At 36.1% G+C, this 20,611-nt stretch overlaps 1 protein-coding gene across 3 annotated transcripts; it reads right to left on the reverse strand.

Moving 5' to 3' along the window:
- Positions 1 to 6,524: 6,524 nt before the first annotated feature.
- On the reverse strand, positions 6,525 to 19,974 carry LOC105421628 (uncharacterized). 3 transcript variants are annotated; one of them, XR_016043232.1, is made up of 5 exons: positions 19,828 to 19,974; positions 9,061 to 9,123; positions 8,871 to 8,987; positions 7,743 to 7,898; positions 6,567 to 6,720 (listed from the first exon to the last, which is right to left on the reverse strand). XR_016043232.1 is itself a non-coding variant. In XM_088850188.1 (4 exons), exons 1-4 carry the CDS (start codon positions 9,127 to 9,129, stop codon positions 6,631 to 6,633), a joined length of 432 nt encoding a protein of 143 aa, XP_088706314.1. In that variant the 5' UTR covers positions 9,130 to 9,186; the 3' UTR covers positions 6,525 to 6,630. The 3 variants fall into 3 exon arrangements, 2 of the variants coding, with proteins under 2 accessions (XP_088706314.1, XP_088706313.1); XM_088850188.1 differs by lacking the exon at positions 19,828 to 19,974 and having other exon boundaries at positions 6,525 to 6,720; positions 9,061 to 9,186; XM_088850187.1 differs by lacking the exons at positions 6,567 to 6,720; positions 19,828 to 19,974 and having other exon boundaries at positions 7,618 to 7,898; positions 9,061 to 9,186.
- Positions 19,975 to 20,611: the final 637 nt, after the last annotated feature.

The following is a 20,611-nucleotide window of genomic DNA, read 5'->3' on the forward strand; positions in this document are numbered from 1 at the left end:
TTTCTTATATTTCTTCCAGACATAGCCAAAACAATGACAATGTATTCCCAAGTTGCATCCAAATACTACCCAATCCGATAATGCATTTCTTATATTTCTTCCAGACATAGCCAAAACAATGACATTGTATTTCTCAGGTTGCATCCAAATACTACCCAATCTATTTACAGGTAATGTATTACGCAGTAATGTATTACGCCAGTAATATATTTCACAGACAATATATTTCCAAGTATCCAAACGGCTCTTAAATCTCTCTACCTACTTCATGGAGAAGTAGAGGATGAGGTAGTCTGGATATTGAGTGTGATCGTCTATTATCCATTAAATCTCTCTACCAACTTCTCTTTCATGATTGGGTTAGGTGGTCTTTACCCCAGGTGGCCACTTTTGGAAGTGGCCTTTCTCTCATAAAGTCCAGATCTTTCTTCGGTTGGCTACTCAAAATAAGGTTTTAACCGTGGATAATCATATCAAGTGAAGTAAAATCCTCCCTGTGTAAGGAAGATGGTCAATCAGGGGCCCATCTCTTTATGCATTGTTCTATGACAACAAGGGTTCATGGCTCGAGTGGGGGTTTCCTCGACAATTCCTCAAAGTGTGCATAGTGTAGCTACCAACTTTAATTTTTCCTATCTCCCAAAGGTTGGTAAGAAGGTGTGGCATATTACTTTAGATGCAATCTTATGGGAGGTTTAGAAAGAGATGAACATAAAAACCTTTGAGGGGGTTCGGTCTACCATTTCATAGACTTCTCAACATACATACTATTTCTGTTGTACCTGAGGGCCTGGCCATTTCTAAAGTTGATGCATCTCTAAACTTAGATAATCTTTATCATATGAATTTTAAAGAGGTGTAGACCGTAGTCATATTGGACTTTACCGCCCTTGGGTGGCTTAAGCTCAACTAATTTTACGAGGTGTCGACCGTAATCATATTGGACTCCACGGCCAACTCTACCAATTTTACGAGGTGTCGACCGTAATCATATTGGACTCCACGGCCAACTCCACCGTCCCTAGGTGGCTTAAAACTCTACTATGACTGTAGCTCTGGGTAATCCTTGGCTGGCTGGGTTTGGTGAGGTAGTGCGGGATATCTTCTCCTTTGCTTGGCCACCTGCGATACAATAGCTAACCACGCTGAACTTCAATCCTTTTATGAGGGATTAAAGATTTTCAAAGGCTAGAAACTTGGGTTCGTCTTGAGTGGTTGAAGGTCACTCACATAACGTGATTAGCTTGAGCAAGAGAGATGAAAATTCTTTGTAAACTGAGATCGTTATGCCTGCAAATCTGAAATATATCGGATTTCTTTTGCCTATGTTCATCTAACGATATGGCTGATTCCTTGACTAAGTTTGGTGGTTTCTGTTATTCAGTTATGGTTGCGGATGATGTAATCTTTTTGTTGGTTTAAGTTTGGTGCTTCCTCTTATTCGGTTATAGTTACGGATGATGTAATCCTTTTGTTGTAATCTCCTTTTTTTTCAATAAAATTTGATTAACATTGACCTAAAATTTGATTAACATTAGCCGAAAAAAATAATAAGAAAAGGAACTTGTTTTTCTTAAGAAAACCTAGCCCCTGTGACGCTTTCCTTTTAAAGCACGCTTTCTATGCTTTTTCTACAACTTAAAATTTATATACTTCCCCTTATCCAACCTTATTTTGAATGGAGGGTTAAGATTGTCCAATCACAATCTCACATCTTTATACTATTATATTTTTAATTTTTTTTCTATAAATTATTTTGACACCAAATTTTCACATCTGATCCTCTATTAAACTCCCACTAGCAAAAAAAAATAGAAACATATTTTCAATAAAATAAAATGGCAAAAATACCCCTGAATGATTTAAAGGGTATTTTGGTCATTATATTTTATCGAAAAATTATTTTTAATATTTTTTATAGGTGCACCCCAACGAGAAGATGACACGTATAAAATTTCATGTTCATTCAATTTGTATAAAAAAAACTAAATCTAAAATACTTTGAGATGTTGAATCTAAAATCAAACGCTAAATAGCTCTTTTGATCAAAATTGGATGGCTGAAAGGTAGGAGAAGTATGAAAACATTTCCCTTGTTTTTTATGTGGGATGAAATTTTGTTTTCCACCATCTCTAACTTCTCACGCAGTCCTTATCCATTACAACAACCCAATGGATTGTAAACTTGTAATCCAAACACCCTCTTGTCACTAGCGAAATATCAATAGTGTCCCTCTCTCACGAGAGGGGACACGCAACACATAAATTCCATTTTTTAGGGAAGTATTTTTTCTTCTTTTGACGAATAAATCCCTTTATTTGGCAGGAGGTTTTTTATTTTATTTTATTGTATTTTTTAAGAGATTTTTTTTTTTGGGACGTTTATTTTTTTAGAGTGTTATATGCTAGGAAGGTGACAACTTTCAGATAAATAAGTCCTTTTAAAGATGGAGAGCACATTTTTTTTTAGGAAAAAGTTTATATAAGGTTTTTGACAAGAAAAAAGTTTATATAAAGTTGCAACCTAAAAATGTAGAACTATAGATGCACCTCAAAATCTATCGGAAAATATTATTTCAATGTTGAAAAATCCTCTAATTGATCATCTCGACCACGAGATGTATGAATATAAAAAAAAAAAAAAAAAAAGGATTTTGAGTCCCAAAAATAGTGCATCTTGCAACACATTAACTAGACCGTCCATTTTCAAGATTTTCATACGTTTATAGATCTACTTGATTGTAATTATTTTTGAAGTTTAAAATTTTATATTTAGATATAAAAATAGATTTTGAGATAATCCTAAGAATTTTTTACATCAAAATTACATGTTGTGATAAAATTTGGAGGTGTGCCTTAATCAGATTGTTTAAGGTTGTAACCTTATAGAAACCACACCCTTTTTAGTAGAAAGTCATATAGGAAAAAGAGAAGCTGTAAAAGAAAAAGTATGATTGTAATGGGGCTTATGTTTTTGTGAATGAAAATAGAGTTAACATGTGAAGAAAGATGGCTTTATTAGTGGATTTATTCATTCTCTTTATTCTCGTGGTGCGTGGGAGGTCTTGGATATGCACGTTAGCTCCTTAATCGTAAGATTTTATTCTTAGTTCTTGTTTTTCTATTTAAAATAGAGTTGTAAATGGTTGTTGGCTGGCAAAGAATTCTTAGCCGGATAAGAAGGCCACATCTTTTCGAAAGATAAGTATTTCTAAAAATAAAAAGTAAGTTTTGTTTTTTAGTTGGAGGGGAAGAGGATGCTGTCTTAGGAAGAGAGATCTTTTAGGAAACAAAGGGATGGGAGAGAGGACTTTTTTGTGGATTTTTTCCTTCTCTTTATTCTTATGATACATGATGGAGGTCTCGAATCCTCACCTTTGTTTTTTCTTCTTACCATTTTCTTTTTAGTTTTTGTTTGTCTTTAAAATGCAGCTTTAATTGTCAGGTCGTTGGATGCTGGTGAATTTTCACCTGCAATAACTCTAAATCCATTTTGGAAAACCATCTTATAATTCACGAACATTGTAAGCGAAATAGAGAACTGAACAATTTCATTTAACAATATCAACAAGATATAGGAAGTTGAATCATTGTATACAATAGGATAAAATACCTATGAGAGATATATGATTAAGTATTTTACACGTTTGGCACTATTCCAATTCATGATCAAAAGCCTTTTTATGAGCATTTCAAAATGTTAAAGAATGCATCTTATATGGGTATTTTGATAGGGATTGTATATAATGAGACTATTTACCTTTGATACAAGATGGTCACAATTACTTACAACCATCCAATATGAAATTTGATAGCTTGGATATGTCACAAAGTTCGAGAAAATTTCTTTTGAAGTTTGAGTTTGGTTAATGAAATAATTGCAGCCACCCAATTTCCCATCTAATGGTTAAGATTAATGTCTCACCTTGTACCAAAGATAAATGGTTTCATTCTGTACTTTCCCATTTTGATAATTTTCCCATAAATGAAAGAACAAGTAATAAATCCTCAAAAGCATTGCTCCTCGTGGCCTAGTGTTCTTTAGGTGTAGGACCAACGTATGTTGCAAACTGTTGTTTTAGAGATTTGTTATTCTCCTGTTTAATCTCAGTTCTTGTTTTGTTGCAATTGCAGAGTGGTGGGTCCTGTATTTCCAATGTCAAATTTGTTTCCAATCTTTTTACTACCTTCATCTCAAGTACATTCCTTTTCCCCTCAGATTCTGTCATAATTTGAGAACATTTATCTCAAATTTGAGGGAGCATACAACGAAGAATGAAGTGAGAAGAAGAGAGAACACAATATTTATGTGGTTTAGCCTGAAGCGTTACATCCATATATCCAAAGCCCAACCGGTTACATCTTTACTATTTTGTATGAATGTTTACATCAATAAGTTCTTCTATATATAGAGGACAATCACACAATTAGAAGAGATTATTATGGTATGATAACTTGATGACCAAATAACTTGGTTTCTATCTTCTAGATACCTAACATTATCAAGAGATATATACATGTACATCCATAATTATGTATATCAATATGAACCCGATATTACAACACTACCCCTCAAATTCAAAATGCTTTGACACAAAACAGCTTGAGTTTAAACAATACTAAGCTGCCAAAAATAAAAAAAAAATTTAAATGTTACCATGGTTTTCCAAGAAACAATCTTTCTTAAGCTTTCTACTTCTCTGAAGATTTTCTCTTTCTTGGGCTCCTTACTTTCTTCTTTGAAGATCTTCTTTCTTCAGAGGCTTCTCTGAGGACCTCTCTCTTCAAAGGCTTCTCTGAAGATCTCTCTCTTTTATGGCTTCTTTTCTTTCTAAAGGCTTTCTCACTTTAAAAGAAAAAGATTTTTCTTTCTCTCTTCAGAACATCCGAGATCGAGTAACAAAAAACTTGACGATCATCACATATGATGGAGCAACGTAAAACTCCATCATCAAACAAGATCAAGGAACGGAAAACTTGATCATCAACCTGGATCGAGAAATTTGATTTTCACAACGGATGGATCAACAGAAAACTTCATCATAAAACAGGATCAAGTAATGAAAAACTTGATCACCAACTTGGATCGACAAATTCAATCATCTTCATCACCTCATCTGGAGACAGAACTCTTGATCATCAACTACGTTCGAGAAATTCGATCATCTTCATCTCCTCTTCTGAAGACGGAGCTCTTTATCATCAACCATAACTTTGGAACTCTTTATCATCAACCATCTAGAATTTAGATTTTCTTGTCCACATAGAGGTTAAATTAGAGATGTTGACTTCATCTCTACTCATCTCAATCTTCTATTCTCCATATCTCCTATACTCCTATTCTTCATATCTCCTATACTCTCCCCCTCAAGTTGGGTGTGGATGCGAAGAAATACCCAACTTGCAAAACACAATTTTTTTTTTAGTACAATCATATCAAAAAAAAAAAATGCCAATGAAATTGGGCTTCTATACAATAGCCCACATTTTTAAAAAATACCACCTGCATCCGTATAGTGGCCATGAATCACATAGGGCCAAACTGGCTAGCCCCCACCAATATGTTCGCCCAAAACTTTGGACATGTTAAGTATGTGGGCAAGGACTCCATCAACGAATTCTTGAACATAAGGCCATAAAGACTCTTTCCTTAGATACTTGTCCTCTTAAGCCACATGGTATGCCTACAATATAAGCCCCACTACTCTCTCCCTTTCTCTTTCTAGATCAAGGTCATGAGTTGGCGTAGGATATGCATAAGAAACCGTGCGCCTTTGAGATGGGTAATCAAGATAGGCCTCTTTCTTATATGGATAGAAAACTAATTGCGGAAACTTGTTGGACAAAAAACTAATTGCAAACTTCTTTGGTTTTGGGGAACATCAACTCGCTCTCTCTCTATAAGAAACCAATTGCTCGGGGTAGGCAAGCTATCAAAAGTAGTGGAGCTATTTCTATGCAACAAGGAGCGGGCTTTTTATCAACTACTGAGCTTGGGTATTTTTAGAGAGGAAAAAGCAAATCAGATCATGCAAGGATAGAATGGTAGAGAACGAAAACAACACGATGGAACTTCAAGCACTTCCGTCGTGAACCTGAGTTGGGGTAGAGGGTATTGAAATTTTCAGATAATGCAGATAGGTAGAGAGGCTACGACGACTTCAGATATGAAGTTGAAAAACCTTGCTCTGATCTTGGGTATTTTTAGAGAGGGAAAAGAAAATCTGATCTTTTGCTATCCATGATCATCCTTGGCTCTACCCCAAAGCACAATGTATGGCCCATAAAATACCACAACCATCCCGACCATGCTGAAAAACCAAAACCCATACTACTTTTAAAATCATGAACTCCACAGAGATGGTAAATGTGCAGATGCAACAGTTTGCTTCTTGTGTCACACTAGCAAGAATTATCTGTTGATCTTTCAAGAAGTAATGCTAACCAAACAATTGAGAAGTAAATGGCCATGGATTGTAGTTAATTTGATCTCTACCAAACATTTAGTTAGAGGGATCCAGGAAAAGAACTTACAAGGAAATAACGATGAACATAAAAACAATATACTCACCTTCCAAAGTGAAGATCCACATGAAGAGTTATGGGTTCAAGAATAGCCACTAATACTGTGCTAAAAGGAGCGAATGCAGCTGTATAAACAGGGCCTTTTTCTTTGAGGGACCAACTTAGTAAAAAGAATGATAAGCCTGCCCCAAATACCCTGCATTGGACCAAGAACATTAACTCGTCAAAACATGTGGATTAGTCCTAAGAGTGATGGAATAGTGAAGATTGTCCTAAGAGTGATGTAATAGTGAACAACTTGGAAACAACTATGGTGGATTTGACTTGTTTATCTTTTCTTGAAATCTAAATTACTAAAACATTTACAACAATCAGAATAATTGTGTTTCTCATTTCCAACACAAGAAGTAAAACAAAATAAAGTAAATATCATTTTATGGCAGATTTGCAACAAAATTTGTGTAAATAATGGAATTCCTACCATCTATATTGTTGTGTGCTGCTCTATAAGTAACCTTTCAGCTCTTTTGCCCTGGTTATCAGTGTCAGAAGGCCATTAGGAGACTATTTTTAGCATATAGAAATGTTTCGTTGGGGTTGAGTTAAGAGTTTAAGATGCTATATAAGCTCTTTATGTGTTTGATTCTGTAATTGACAATTCTCATATAAATTCCAACTAGTAATTTCGAAGTTGCACTAGTGAAATCATGTATTGTGTTTCCTATAGATACAGTCACATTGACGATGAACCACTTTAATCTTGGTGTTTCTCTATTTTATTCTGTAATTGACAATTCTCATATAAATTCCAACTAGTAATTTTGAAGTTGCAATAGTGAAATCATGCATTTGTTCGCCTATAGATACAGTAACATTAACGATGAACCATTTAAATCTTGGTGTTTCTCTATTTTATTTCGTTTTGTTCTATGAGCTTTATGTCGTTAGTGCTACTTGTAATTTCTCCTTTTCCCCATTATCATTATCCTCATCTACTAGGATATTTTGCAAAATATATATTGCCAATTCGAATTAGTGAAAAGTAGTTTTTGTGCTTAAATTATAAAAACAACGAGGATGAAGTGAACCTTCTACATATTTAGAGATGTTATTCTGCTTGCATCAAGATGTGACAATAAATTCATTGAATCCGTTTCTTGTAAGAATACAGCAAATCGACATGAATTTGTTTAATAAGGACATATAAAGTAATCTTACACTATAAGCATAAGTGAATAACTCGAAGTTCGAATTCACTGTCCACGCATCGGACTTGTTGATGAAAAGTGCCAGTATGGCAGACTGAAGGGTACTCATCCCTAACATCCTCGCAATGAGCGTTGCTTGGGCGGGGTAGTCCTTAAAAGCCCAAGACTGATATGTCACAAGGGGGAGAGACAAGGTTAATAAATTTAATCATGGACACAAGAAAGCAATCCACATTAAAAAAATAAAAAAAAATGATAAATATCCTTCATAAGTTATATTTTAATTTTCGTTTTACTGAAAGGCTTCCTCAAAAATGTCATCCCAAATACATAAATTGGCCTTACTCTTGGCTATAACCCTGAACAACGGCATTTTAGAAATTTGACACACCTAAGGGCTTCTACCCAAATGAGGAGAGTACCCCAAAAGCATGGTTAGATCCCTAAAATGCCATTGCTTCTTCAAGGTTTTCAACCCAAATGCGGAGAGTACCCCAAAAGCATGGTTAGATACCTAAAATGCCATTGGTTCTTCAAGGTTTTCAAGTATGAATAAAGGCAATTTGGGCAATATTTGAAGATAACTTTTGCGGAGGTTTCCCACTAAAATAAAAACTTAAAAGTAATGCTCTCATATTAGTCGATTTCTTTTGAACCTCTTAGTGATTTTATAAAGGATTTCTACACCTTAAATGTTATTTTCCCCGGAAAAACAAAAAGACAATAATTAGAAAGTTTGGATTACCTGATAAAGCAACCATGCACCATATGAAATGACAGCCAAAATTATTAAAATTTGACCCAAAGTCCAATTGTCTTTTGGAGTAATGCCTGAAGTGGTATCCAAGAGACGGGAAAGAGGTGTGGGTTTCTTGAGAAAATCAAGGAACCCCAGTGTAGGACCTTTTATTAATGCTGGGACCTTTAATTAATGCCATGATCGTGGCACCTCCAACACAAGTTATGGTAACCACAATCTTTGCTTGTCCCCTTGCATTCCTTACATTCACTTTCTCCATTCCAAGAGATTGATAGTTTGCAATGTTAGGTGAAATGATAACGAAGTGCGAGTTATTGGCATGTTAAAGGGAAAAAAAGCAAAACATTAGTGACTAAATTATGGTGAGTGTCTCTCTACCTTGTGGTAATGGCCAATACAAAAGTAATAGCCAGTAGGATATTCAATATCGCGACTGCGAAAGTCGATGAAGTGTAAGAAACCCCATAAAAATAGGATATTTGGAGAAGAGGAACCCTGCAATGGAAGTATAATGATATATGTCAGAAATGAATGTGAGGAACACAAATAGAGCTTTGAAGGCGCTCACCCCAGTAGTCCAATTACGAAGATGTGAGCCACTGTTTTCAGGCACAGGGGAGGTCTGGTTTTCCTGCATAATTCCAAGGATAATATTGAGAGAGAGAGAGAGAACTATGTAGTAAGCTGAGATGATTCTAAGAATGAGATAGTGAGAAAACAAATGTAACTGCTACATTCACAAGGATAATATTGAGAGAGAGAGAGAGAACTATGGAGTAAACTGAGATGATTCTAAGAATGAGATAGTGAGAAAACAAATGTTAACTGCTACATTCACAGAGAGTTTGAGAGATAGAGAGAGTACCTTTCTAGGAAGTAAGCTAAAGGCGCAATAGAGAGGGTGGCGATTAACGGCTTATAGGTAACAAGATGGTAGGGCGGCCGAAGCTTTACGTCCACGGATCTCAAGCTCCAAACGGCTATTTTGATAACCAAGTAACTTGGTCTCTATCTTCTAGATACCTAACTTTATCCAGAGACATATACATCTTTAATGATGTATATTAATATGAACCCAAGATATCTATATCCCAACACTCCCCCTCAAACTCAAGATGCTTTGATACAAAGCAGCTCGAGTTTGAACCATACTAAGGTACCCAAAAAAAACACATGTTACTATGGTCTTCCAATAAACAACCTTTCTTGGGCTCTCTACTTTTTTCTCTGAAGATCTATCTCTTCAGAGGCTTCTTAAAAAAAAATCACATGTTACCATGGTCTTCCAAGAAACAACCTTTATTGGGCTCTCTACTTTCTTCTATAAAGATCTGTCTCTTCAGAGACTTCTTTTCTTTCTAGAGGCTATTTCTCTAAAAGAAATGGATTTTTCTTTCTCTCTCTTCTGAACATCCGAGATCGAGTAACGAAAAACTTGACGACCATCATACAAGATGGAGCAATAGAAAATTCCATCATCAAACAAAATCAAGGAACATAAAACTTGATCATCAACCAGGATCGAGAAATTCGATCATCTTCATCTCCTCATCTGGAGACGGAAGTCTTGATCAACAACCAGGACTATGAAATTCGATCATCTTCATCTCCTTATCTAGAGACGAAACTCTTGACCACCAACCATAACTTCCCTTTGTATAGTAATTGGACTGATCCAGAACCTGGAACTTGTTAGAGAAGTTAACTTCATCTCTACTCATCTCATCTCCATATCTCCTATACTTCATCTGTACTCATCTCATCTCCATATCTCCTATACTTCATCTTTACTCATCTCATCTCATCTCCATATCTCCTATACTTCATCACTACTCATCTCATCTCCATATCTCCGATACTCTCCCCCTCAAGTTGGGTGTGGATGCGAAGAAACACCCAACTTGCAAAATACAATTTTTTTTTTTCTTTTGAGTAAAACCATATCAAAAAAAAAAAATGCCAATGAAATTGGTTCTAGATTATAACCCAATCTTAAAAAAGTACCACCCAAATGTTTTTTTGTTTTTTTTTTTGGAGTACCTTAGGAAGACGTGACAATAAACACAAAAAACGCCAAGGTGAATATGAACAATGTGACGAAGCCACGTCTTTAGTTAAAAAAAAAAGGCAAATCAAAGAGCTTAACCTCCTCCCTAATGGCTATACTGTCGTTGGTGCCGGTGATGAACAGCGAGGCAAACACAACAGCGGCGAGAAAAAGACAGTGATGGTGAGGCTAATCGAGAGGGGTTATCTTTCAACACTATGACTGATGGAATAAATCGACAGTGGGCTATCTCCATTGGCGCGAGTTCTTATGATCCTCTTTGATTGGGTTATTGCATATGATGAAGAGGAATATGGCATTGGTGGGTATGGGTCTGCTTTAATTTTTGGTAAATCTCCACGAGCTTCAAATTGCTTCCAATCAAAGACCTTCCCTTCCAAGATAATTCGGAACGTCCAACATTGGTGGGTAAGAGAGATAATTCAGAGTTAGAAACTGTATTTATGTATATTTGAGCCTTAGATTCAGAGTTGAGAACAGTAAGATCCAAAATAGATCGGAGAGTCGAAACACAACTCAGCAGAGAGATAGCTCAAAGAGTCAAAACACGACTCGACAGAAAGATAGAACAGAGAGTCGAAACATGACTCGGCAGAAAGACAGAACAGAGAGTTGATTCCAAAACATAGTTGTTCAGATGTTTCAGATGGGTGAATTCAAAGTGGAGATGGGTGAATAGTATGGTCCTTCTCTTTGTAAAGAGAACAATGTGGTCGATCGGTTATGTCAAACAAAACCTTTTTTTCTTTCACAAAAGTCATCCCACTTTTGGTTTGACGCGATGCAAAAACAGGAAAAGGAGGAACAACTTTTGCTTAGACTAGACGGTGTAAAAACAAAGAAGGAAACTGGTTAAAGCATACACAGAGAGAGAAAAGAGCTGGGTAGGTGTATTGGTGGAGAACCCGAGGATGGTGAAGATGGCTTTCTCCCCCTTCTTCATGGTTTTGTTCCCTAGTCCCATCCTTTGATTACTTGCCTTTGGGCATGCTTGAACTTAAATGGCGTTCCTCTGTCACGGCTTGTATCGAATTGGGTTCCATCCAAGAGTGTGCCAGTATAATGCACTTCTAACTGCATCCCCATTCTAAGGAGTCTCCCATCCTGAACCTTCATTGACAAGCTTCTTCTTCTTACGCAAACTCCTTGTCCTCACCCATTTTCAACCCCATGGATCGCTCACAATAACAAGGAATCGCAGGAAACAAGCAATTCAAATTTGGAACTTTCGCAAAAGAATACCTCATCGGAAAGAAAACAAGCACTTTTCTAGCGACCAGAAGCCTTCACATAAGAAGGATCGGTGGTTGCAACACATCAACAAGGATTGGTGGTTGCAGATGGTCTTGAAATTTCCCAATATCAAATACGAGCCGAGGAGTCACATCAACAAGGATCGGTGGTTGCAGATGTTTGTAAAATTTCCTTATATCGAGGAGTCTATGGCTCTGATACCATGTCCCGATATCGAGGAGTCTATGGCTCTGATACCATGTCTCGATATCATGGAGTCTATGGCTCTGATACCATATTAGAATTTGGATCGGTGGTTGCAGATGTTCTTAAAATTTCCCGACATCGACATCGACATCGAGGAGTTTATGGCTCTGATACCATGTCCCGATATCGAGAAGTCTATGGCTCTGATACTATGTCCCGATATCGAGGAGTCTATGGCTCTGATACTATGTTAGAATTTGTGAGTGCATAGAATGGAAAAAGTCTATGGCTCTGATACCATGTCCCGATATCGAGGAGTCTGTGAGTGCATAGAATGGAAAGAGTCTATGGCTCTGATACCATGTCCCGATATCGAAGAGTCTATGGCTCTGATACCATGTTAGAATTTGTGAGAGCATAAAATGGAGAGAGAACAATATTAAGAGCATAAAATGGAGAGAGAACAATATTACACAATATTTACGTGGGTCAGGTGGTTCAGGCCGAAGCCTTATGTCCACGAATCCAAAGCCCCAACCGGCTACATCTTTATTATATTTAATCAAAGCTTACATTAATAAGTACCTCTATAAATAGAAGACAATCACACAATTAGAGAAGATAATTATGGTATGATAACTTGATGATCAAGTAATTTGGTCTCTATCTTCTAAATACCTAACCTTATCAAAACACATACATCCATAATGATATATATCAATATGAACTCAAGATATCTATATCCCAACAGCTCATCCCTCGTCGAAATGCTATTTCGTGAGGACAATCATCACAGCAAAAAAGCTTTGAAACAGGATTAGGGCAAGAGCTGGTATGTACTTCCTCATTTTCCTTTACTTCTAAAATTTCAAAGAAAGAGCAAATTAAACAAGAGCAGTAGAAAAAGGTGAAGAAGAAGAATTACATAGAAATTTGTTATGAAAAAAGTGATGCTCCCATGCTTCTTTACAAGCCATGCAACCTCCCTCATAGGCAATGACGTTTTCTCCTTTCTTATGCACCCTCATGGGCGTGTCCAGGGAGGGGGACCACCTTATCCATTTTATCTTCTTTCCTCTGCGGTAGGCGGAACCAGCTTGCCAGCAAAGGTGCGCGCGATGGCCTCTTTCCGCACACATGAAACTCACCAGCTCAACCACGACTGGGCCCCGCCATGCCTCAATACACATGAAAGGTAGGCCCATACCAAAAAATAAATTTCAAGCCTTGCCTGTGTCGGATCAGCAATCTTGTCTACAAGGTCCGTGACAAAAAATCGGGTCAAACCGAACTTGGTCATTTATGAATGGAGGTAATTTTATTTTAAAAAATGTACGAAAGAATTTAGGTCTTGAAATTACACCGGCCACAATCCCAAAAGCCTGCAGGCCAGGCTTGACGGTGAATACCCTTTAACCCAACTCCATAAAGGCACACGACGCCGTCCTTATGGGCCCACAGCGCTGGTGTGTACAATAGAGAATAAAAACTATTGAATTGGGAAAAAGCACCGAGGAACCTTCTTTTATTTGACTGAAATGAGACTAGAAAGCAAGGAACCTGATCTATACCATGAACCCTACCAAGCCGTCACCTTTTTTATTTTTATTTTTGTTCTCTTTTGATATAAAGTCATCGAAATAAAGAAAAAAATCATAAACAACGAAAGTCAAAGGACAGGAGCCCACCTTCTCTGTTGCACGTGCCAATTAAAAAACCAAGAAAAATAATACTAAATTCACCCAAACTCCTAAGGTAAGGGTGAGTGCTCCAAACTCCCATAAAGAAGCATTTAAAGGGACACAATAATGTGCATGGTATGTGGTACTCCAGGAGGGAGCCCACCACCATTACGATTTAGAGGCGGGACTAACCCAAACTCCCATGAAGGGCTAACTATATAGAGAGGGGATTAACCCAAATTCCGATGAAAGGCTATGTAGTGTGGTACATTTAACCCCACGTGCCGGCATACTATCGTGATTAGTTTTGATCAAAAAAATATAAAGATAAAATAAAAATAGGGTAGGGGGTGATTTTTGGTGGCCTAATTTTTTTTTAGATAAACTAAAAGTAAATGGAAAAATATGGAAGGGAGGGGGTGACTTGCATTCTTATCCTTTAAGTAATTAACACTGTGAATCAAGATAACACTGTAAACCAATATAAGATTTCAGCATGTATACTTATTCTTTAATTAATTAACATTGTGAATCAAGATAACACTGTGAATCAAGATAAGATATTAACATATGATATTTTGAAGTACAATTACTACACAAAATATTGGGCATAGATCGTAACAAATAAATCACATAAACTTTATCTTTAAAAATTTTAGAGTAAAACAAGGGAAGATGGAACCTAGATGCTTCGATAACATTGGTAGCAATTGATGAAGCATGTATAAGATCAAACCCAAGATCAGAGAAAGGGTGCCGTGAGGCTGGTGATCACAGAGCCTGGATTTTTATCCCTTCACCTTTTAGAGAGATGTGCACATTTTCTTTATAGTGCACATCCTCTCTCTGACTTCCTATTTTATAGGGAGAAGAAGAGGTAACTATTGTATTTCTCCAACAGGTCTCTGAGAAACAAAAGGGTTCCCTGATCTCCAACAAGTTTTTGAAGGGATACGTTCATATGGATATGACTATTAGACGAAGGATTACGTTAATATGGATATGACTGTTGGATATATGGAATTTTCACAAATGTAGGCTAAGACACGTAAGGCCTCATAGCCATACGTGTCAACATCTCCCACTTGGCTATATCGGCCGAGTATAATAAGACACACACATACTCCCACTTTTGAGTATGATCTTTAAGAAAATATGCCTCTCATAACAAATGTCTAGCATGAGGATTTTCAAGTTAATACGGATTTCTTAGTCATGAAAAAAATGTCAGACTTAAATATTTTTAAGTCCTATTAAGCTAGTCTATCATGAGGATTTTCACACTAGTGCGGATTTCTCACTCATGAAAAACTGTCTGACTGAAACATTTTTAAGTGTTGAACTAATGTCTAAGTCCGATTAAGCTAGTGTGCTTAGACATTAGTTTAACACTTAGAACTTTTGTTAATGGATCAGCGATTATATCTGATGAGGACAAGTAATTAACATTTACTTTGCCTTTCTCAACTATATCCTGAATGTAGTGATATTGGATATCTATATGTCTTCATTTGGAGTTATTTGCTCCACTTTAAATTAATTTAATTGCGGCTTGGGCTTCATGATCACAAAATATTTGGATCAGTCCGTCGATTATTTGCAGCTTCAAGTTATCTATGAAGCGTTTTTTCCAGACAGCAAAAGTACAAGCAGTACTACATGCAATGTATTCAGCTTCATGTGTGCTACACACCCTTATTTCTTGATAGACCAAGAAACAACTGCGAGGAAAATGTGTCATGAGGTAGACTTACTATCGTCCTTATCCCCAGCAAAATCTGCATCTAAATATTCTATAACTTCAAGTTTATCTGCTTGAAAGCATAATTTTAGATGCTTTGTTCCTTTAAGGTACCTTAAAATTCTTTTTACTGCTTTTCAATGAGCTATGCCTGGATTACTTTACTACTTTCTAATGAGCTATGTCTGGATTACTTTACTACTTTCCAATGAGCTATGCTTGGATTACTTTGATATCTACTAACAAGTCCTACGACATAACTCAAATCTGGCCTTGTACATCTTATTTTGTATACCAAGCTACCAATAACTTGTGCATAGGGAACGTTAGGCTTTTCTTGTCCTTCTAGTGAACAATCCTTCCTAGACAACTTTACTCCCTTTTCAACAAGAGTAGACAATGACTTAGAGTCAAGATATATCTCTAGTTATTTTTATGCCTAGGACAAAAGATGCTTCTCCTATATCTTTCATCTCAAATAGAGAAGAAAGACATGACTTAGTCTTATCAATCATTTCTACGTCATTTCTAACTATTAGGATATCATCTACATATAATGAGAGTATTGTGAATTTACTCCCACTTTTCAAAACATACACACATTGGTCCAATCTTTTTCATATCCCATCTGTAGGATGACATCATGAAAAGTTAGGTACCATTTTCTTGAAGATTGTTTTAAACAATATAAAAAATACCGTTGCTTGCCACTTAGAGCGGCATACGACTATTTTTGGCAAGGCCATCTCGTAAGGGATTGGTCCCTCAAACAACGATGCATAATTTTTTAAAATAACAAAACGTTTTCAGTCCTCCGCCATGCCAATTGAGCTAAGGTCGGTTGTTATCCTTAACTTGCTGGTTCGAATTCAATGCTTTTGAAGTTTGACACCAAGAGTCAAAGTCAAAAGGTTCCATGAACAAAGCATTTTGCATAGAGTGTGATGCTATCAGCCTACATCAAGCATTGAAAGAAGTGGCAAAATATTCAATCTGTTGAGCCATTCCCTTTGAATTTTCCATTTTGCATAGAGTGTGATGCTATCAGCCTACATCAAGCATTGAAAGAAGTGGCAAAATATTCAATCTGTTGAGCCATTCCCTTTGAATTTTCCCAACATTCAGATAAATTTTATTTTGAGAATACTTATTTTCTCAGGGTCATTGCCATCCAATGAAACAATGGATATTAATGGAGAGGGTGTGGGCGGTCATTGGCATCCAATGAAACAATGGATATTGATGGAGAGGGTGTGGGTTCCACCATAATAGGACATGACCCAATTGTGGGACATACTCTCCATCACCTTGCAATTTTCATCATTTTGTTATAGGTGATGACCAACCAAAATCAACAGTTTTGAAAAATTCAAATATACTTGTGTTATGGGATTTAAAGAAAAAACATGTTTACAAGAACAACGATGATGTAATTAATAATTCACATGCTGATAGACGTTGAATACCAATGTTCTAATTCTTGCCAAGCTAACTTGTAACTTGAAATCACTAGGACAAAAATGTTTGTGCTTTAGTATAATTATGTCCAAAGGCAAGCACGAGCACAAATGCCCCTTGAAGGTTCTTTTGGCATTCAAAGCCAACCATACTGAACTCTAAATTGCAGCTTGTGCACCATTTCCTCATAATCTTTTTCTTACACCACTTCCTCATATTCTTTTTCTTACGAGAAGCTTCAATCATATTCTTTTTCTTATCAGAATCTTCAATCCGACCGTTAATGGAGTCACCAACAAAATCAAGCATATGAAGACCTGATGGTCGAAATGCCTTGCTGCATACTGAGACCCACCCAACGTCTTTTCTCTCTCTTCCCACCTTATATATCTCTTCCCACCTGATAATTCGCTTTGTTGGGGTGTAATTAATCAAAACCCCAATTCTTTAAGGGGCCGTTTGGGTATTTGAAAATCTATTAAGTGACAATAGATTAAAAAGAAATATGATACTCGTATTGTTTGGATACACTTTAATAATAAGAAAATGGAAAGAGATTAGGTGACATTAACCGAGATTTCCCCAAAAATCACGTAATCCATTGATTACGTGTGGTGAGAGGTGAACAGTCTATTACACGCTTGAGGTGTAATCGAGCTTGACGTGTAATGTTTGAAAATCTTTGGCATGCGTCTCTGTGCCCTATACCGCTTAAGAAAAATATATCTGTAGTCCATGTTTTATTGTATGATTAGTAAGGTAAGTAGAAAGTGAAAGTAGGGGATATGAAAATTGATTTGAACAGATGTACGAACTTAATGAGGAACAATTTTCTATTGCAATCATAATAAAAAAATTTCTACATCCTTCTATTCCCAATTTGGATGGTAGCCCTCATCTTCTCTTATATAAAAACAAAAAAATTTCTACATCCCTCTATCCCCAATATGGATTGTAGTCCTCATCTTACTCTCATATAAAAACAAAAACTTTTTAATAATTGGTAAATGAAAGTAAGGAAAATCTAAATTGATTTTAATAGGTGTAGAACTTGATGAGGGACAATTCTTTACTGTAATCATAATAAAAAATTTCTACATCCCTCTATCCCCAATTTGGGTTGTAGCCCTCATTTAAAGTCATCAACTCATATAAAAATAAAAATAATAATTGGTAATCGATGAGAAATTATACAACACAATCATAATAAAAAATTTCACACAACATAATCCTCATAAGAGATTAGTAAAAGTTCAATTGAAATAAGATACCTATTTAGTCTCTTCCAATGCTTCAAAATTTTCTACTGTAATTACTAAACCTTCTAGTTTACTAATCAAACTTCTTCCCATTTTTTAACTTATATATAAAGATTTTGATTTTGGTATCATAAATTTATTGGTTATTTGATATTATATATAGAGAGACATTTGAAAGACTTCTATAAAAAATAAATAACAATAAGGTTTATCAAAATAAAATCATGTTATTCCAGTCATATTATTCCAATGACTTATCATGTTGAAAGCAAAGTCTAATCATGTTAGTTAAACATAGCCATATTTTTCATATTTGGTTGGTAATACATTTCTCATATTTCTTTGAGACATAGCCAAACACTAGACATGTATTTCTCAAGTTACATCAAAATACTACCCAAACAGTGACAATCCATTTGTAGGTAATGTATTACGCCAGTAATATATTTTGCAAACAATATATTTCCAAGTACCCAAACGACTCCTAAGTCACATGCATATGATGTTGTTTGTTGAAGATTAATTTCTTTAAAAAAAATCAAGATCATCGACCCCTACACTACCATTTTCCCTTTTCTCTCTCCTGAACTTTTGAGCAAGTTCTATCATGGGTTATGCAAATAGCATCTACGGCCCTTGTTCCACTTTATGCTTCCTCTATCGCCCCATCATGGTAACCAATTTGACCGATCACTATGGCAATCTTATGTTTCATTTGATGGTGTTGCCCAATCTATTCTGGCGAATATTCAATCGGTTGAAGATGGGTTTCTTCCTTCATAGCCCATTTCTTTCATCCGAGATTTATCGAACACTTCCTGTGAGAGATGAGATCCTTAGGTACCTTTGGAACACTGACATCTCGCCAAAATTGCGGCTATGCAATTTTATTTTTTTAACATCAATTCATTTTGATGTATCCCCATAGCATCATCCCCTTAAAGTGCTAAAAGGTGATTCCCATTTGTCGATGATAACTATAGATCACCATCTGATCAATATGTTGGTCTCGGGATAAATTTTTAAATAAATCAATAACTATATATATATATATATATATAATAAGCTGAAATGATTCTTCTCTCTCAAGCCAGGGGCACGTCTCAAGCCAATCCAAGGGAATCCAAGGGGCACGTCTCAGGCCAATCCAAGGGACACGTCTCATGCCTTGATAGGTACCACTTGGGGAACACAACTTTCCCTCTCGTGTAATTCCCTTCAATGGCAGGGAATGAGAGTAGTTTGTTCGGAAAATAATAAATAAATTAGGTAGTCCATCCCATATCACACAGTATGATATATCCATATCATAACTTATCAGATAAAGCAAATAACCCAACCAAACTCAAAAAAAAAATGGGATAGAGGTGATTTGAAATTGATCAATACAAAGGGAATGCATGCATGATTATCCTTTAATTAATTAACATTGTGAATCAAGATAACACTATGAACCCAGATAAGATATCAACATGTAACACTGTGAATCAAGATAATACTATGAACCAAGATAAGATATCAACATGTAACACTGTGAATCAAGATAACATTGTGCCCCAAGATAATATATTAACATGTGACATTTTGAAGCACGATTATTGCACAAAATTTTGGGCATAGATAGTAAACAACAAATCACATAAACTCTATTTTAAAAAATTTAGAGTAAAAATAGGGAAGATGGAACCTGGGTACTCCGATACCATTGTTAGCAAAATTTGATGAAGTGTGTATAAGATCAAACTCGATATCACAGAAAGAGTGCCTTGAGGTTGGTGATCACAGAGCCCAGATTATTAGCCCTTCACCTTTTAGAGAGATGTACACATTTTTCTTGTAGTATGCACCATCTCTCAGGCTTCCCATTTTATAAGGAGAAGGAGAGGTAACTGTTGCATTTCTCCGACAGGTCTCTAAAAAACGAAAAATTTTATAATCTCCAACGGGTTTTTGAAAAGTTACCTTCATATGGATATAACATTTGGACGAAAGATTACATTCATATGAACATAACCGTTGACCACACGAAACTCTCACAAATATAAGTTAAGACACGCATAGCCATACGTATTTAACAATATGAAAGCGTTCCTTGACGTGTAGCCAACAAATATAAGTTAAGACACGCATAGCCATAGGTGTTTAACATTATGAAAGCGTTCCTTCACATGTAGCTTTGAGGTGCGTCTTTCTCTCTCTAGAAATGAGTGTCCTGTGTGTACGCTGATGGTTTTTCAGTTCGGTAGTACGGGACAACGTGACCATACAAATTGCCTCTTTCTGTAAAGTCTGAGCACTACCTTGACTTGTTTTTATTTGAAATGATTGTTTTGATTATGCGTATTTTTATTGCCTGATATCTTGATGGTTTCGAACTTTCAATAGTAAACTTTGGTACTATGCAGACAGTGCGTCATGGATCCGTACCTCACCTTAAAAAAGAAGGAAAAAAAAAAGGGAACAGAAAAAAA

Source organism: Amborella trichopoda, chromosome 10 (assembly GCF_054954075.1).
Source record: "Amborella trichopoda isolate Santa Cruz 75 chromosome 10, AtrichopodaSantaCruz75HAP2 v2.0, whole genome shotgun sequence".
NCBI classification, from domain to species: Eukaryota; Viridiplantae; Streptophyta; class Magnoliopsida; order Amborellales; family Amborellaceae; genus Amborella; species Amborella trichopoda.

What these genes read in the sequence shown, in the direction of transcription:
- LOC105421628 (XM_088850187.1), bottom strand. Translation starts at nt 9,129, where the DNA reads ATGCAGGAAAACCAGACCTCCCCTGTGCCTGAAAACAGTGGCTCACAT. An exon ending in TTCGTAATTGGACTACTGGG is followed by an intron (nt 8,988 to 9,060) that starts GTGAGCGCCTTC and finishes CTTCCATTGCAG; the next exon opens with GGTTCCTCTTCTCCAAATAT. An exon ending in GTATTGGCCATTACCACAAG is followed by an intron (nt 7,899 to 8,870) that starts GTAGAGAGACAC and finishes GTGACATATCAG; the next exon opens with TCTTGGGCTTTTAAGGACTA.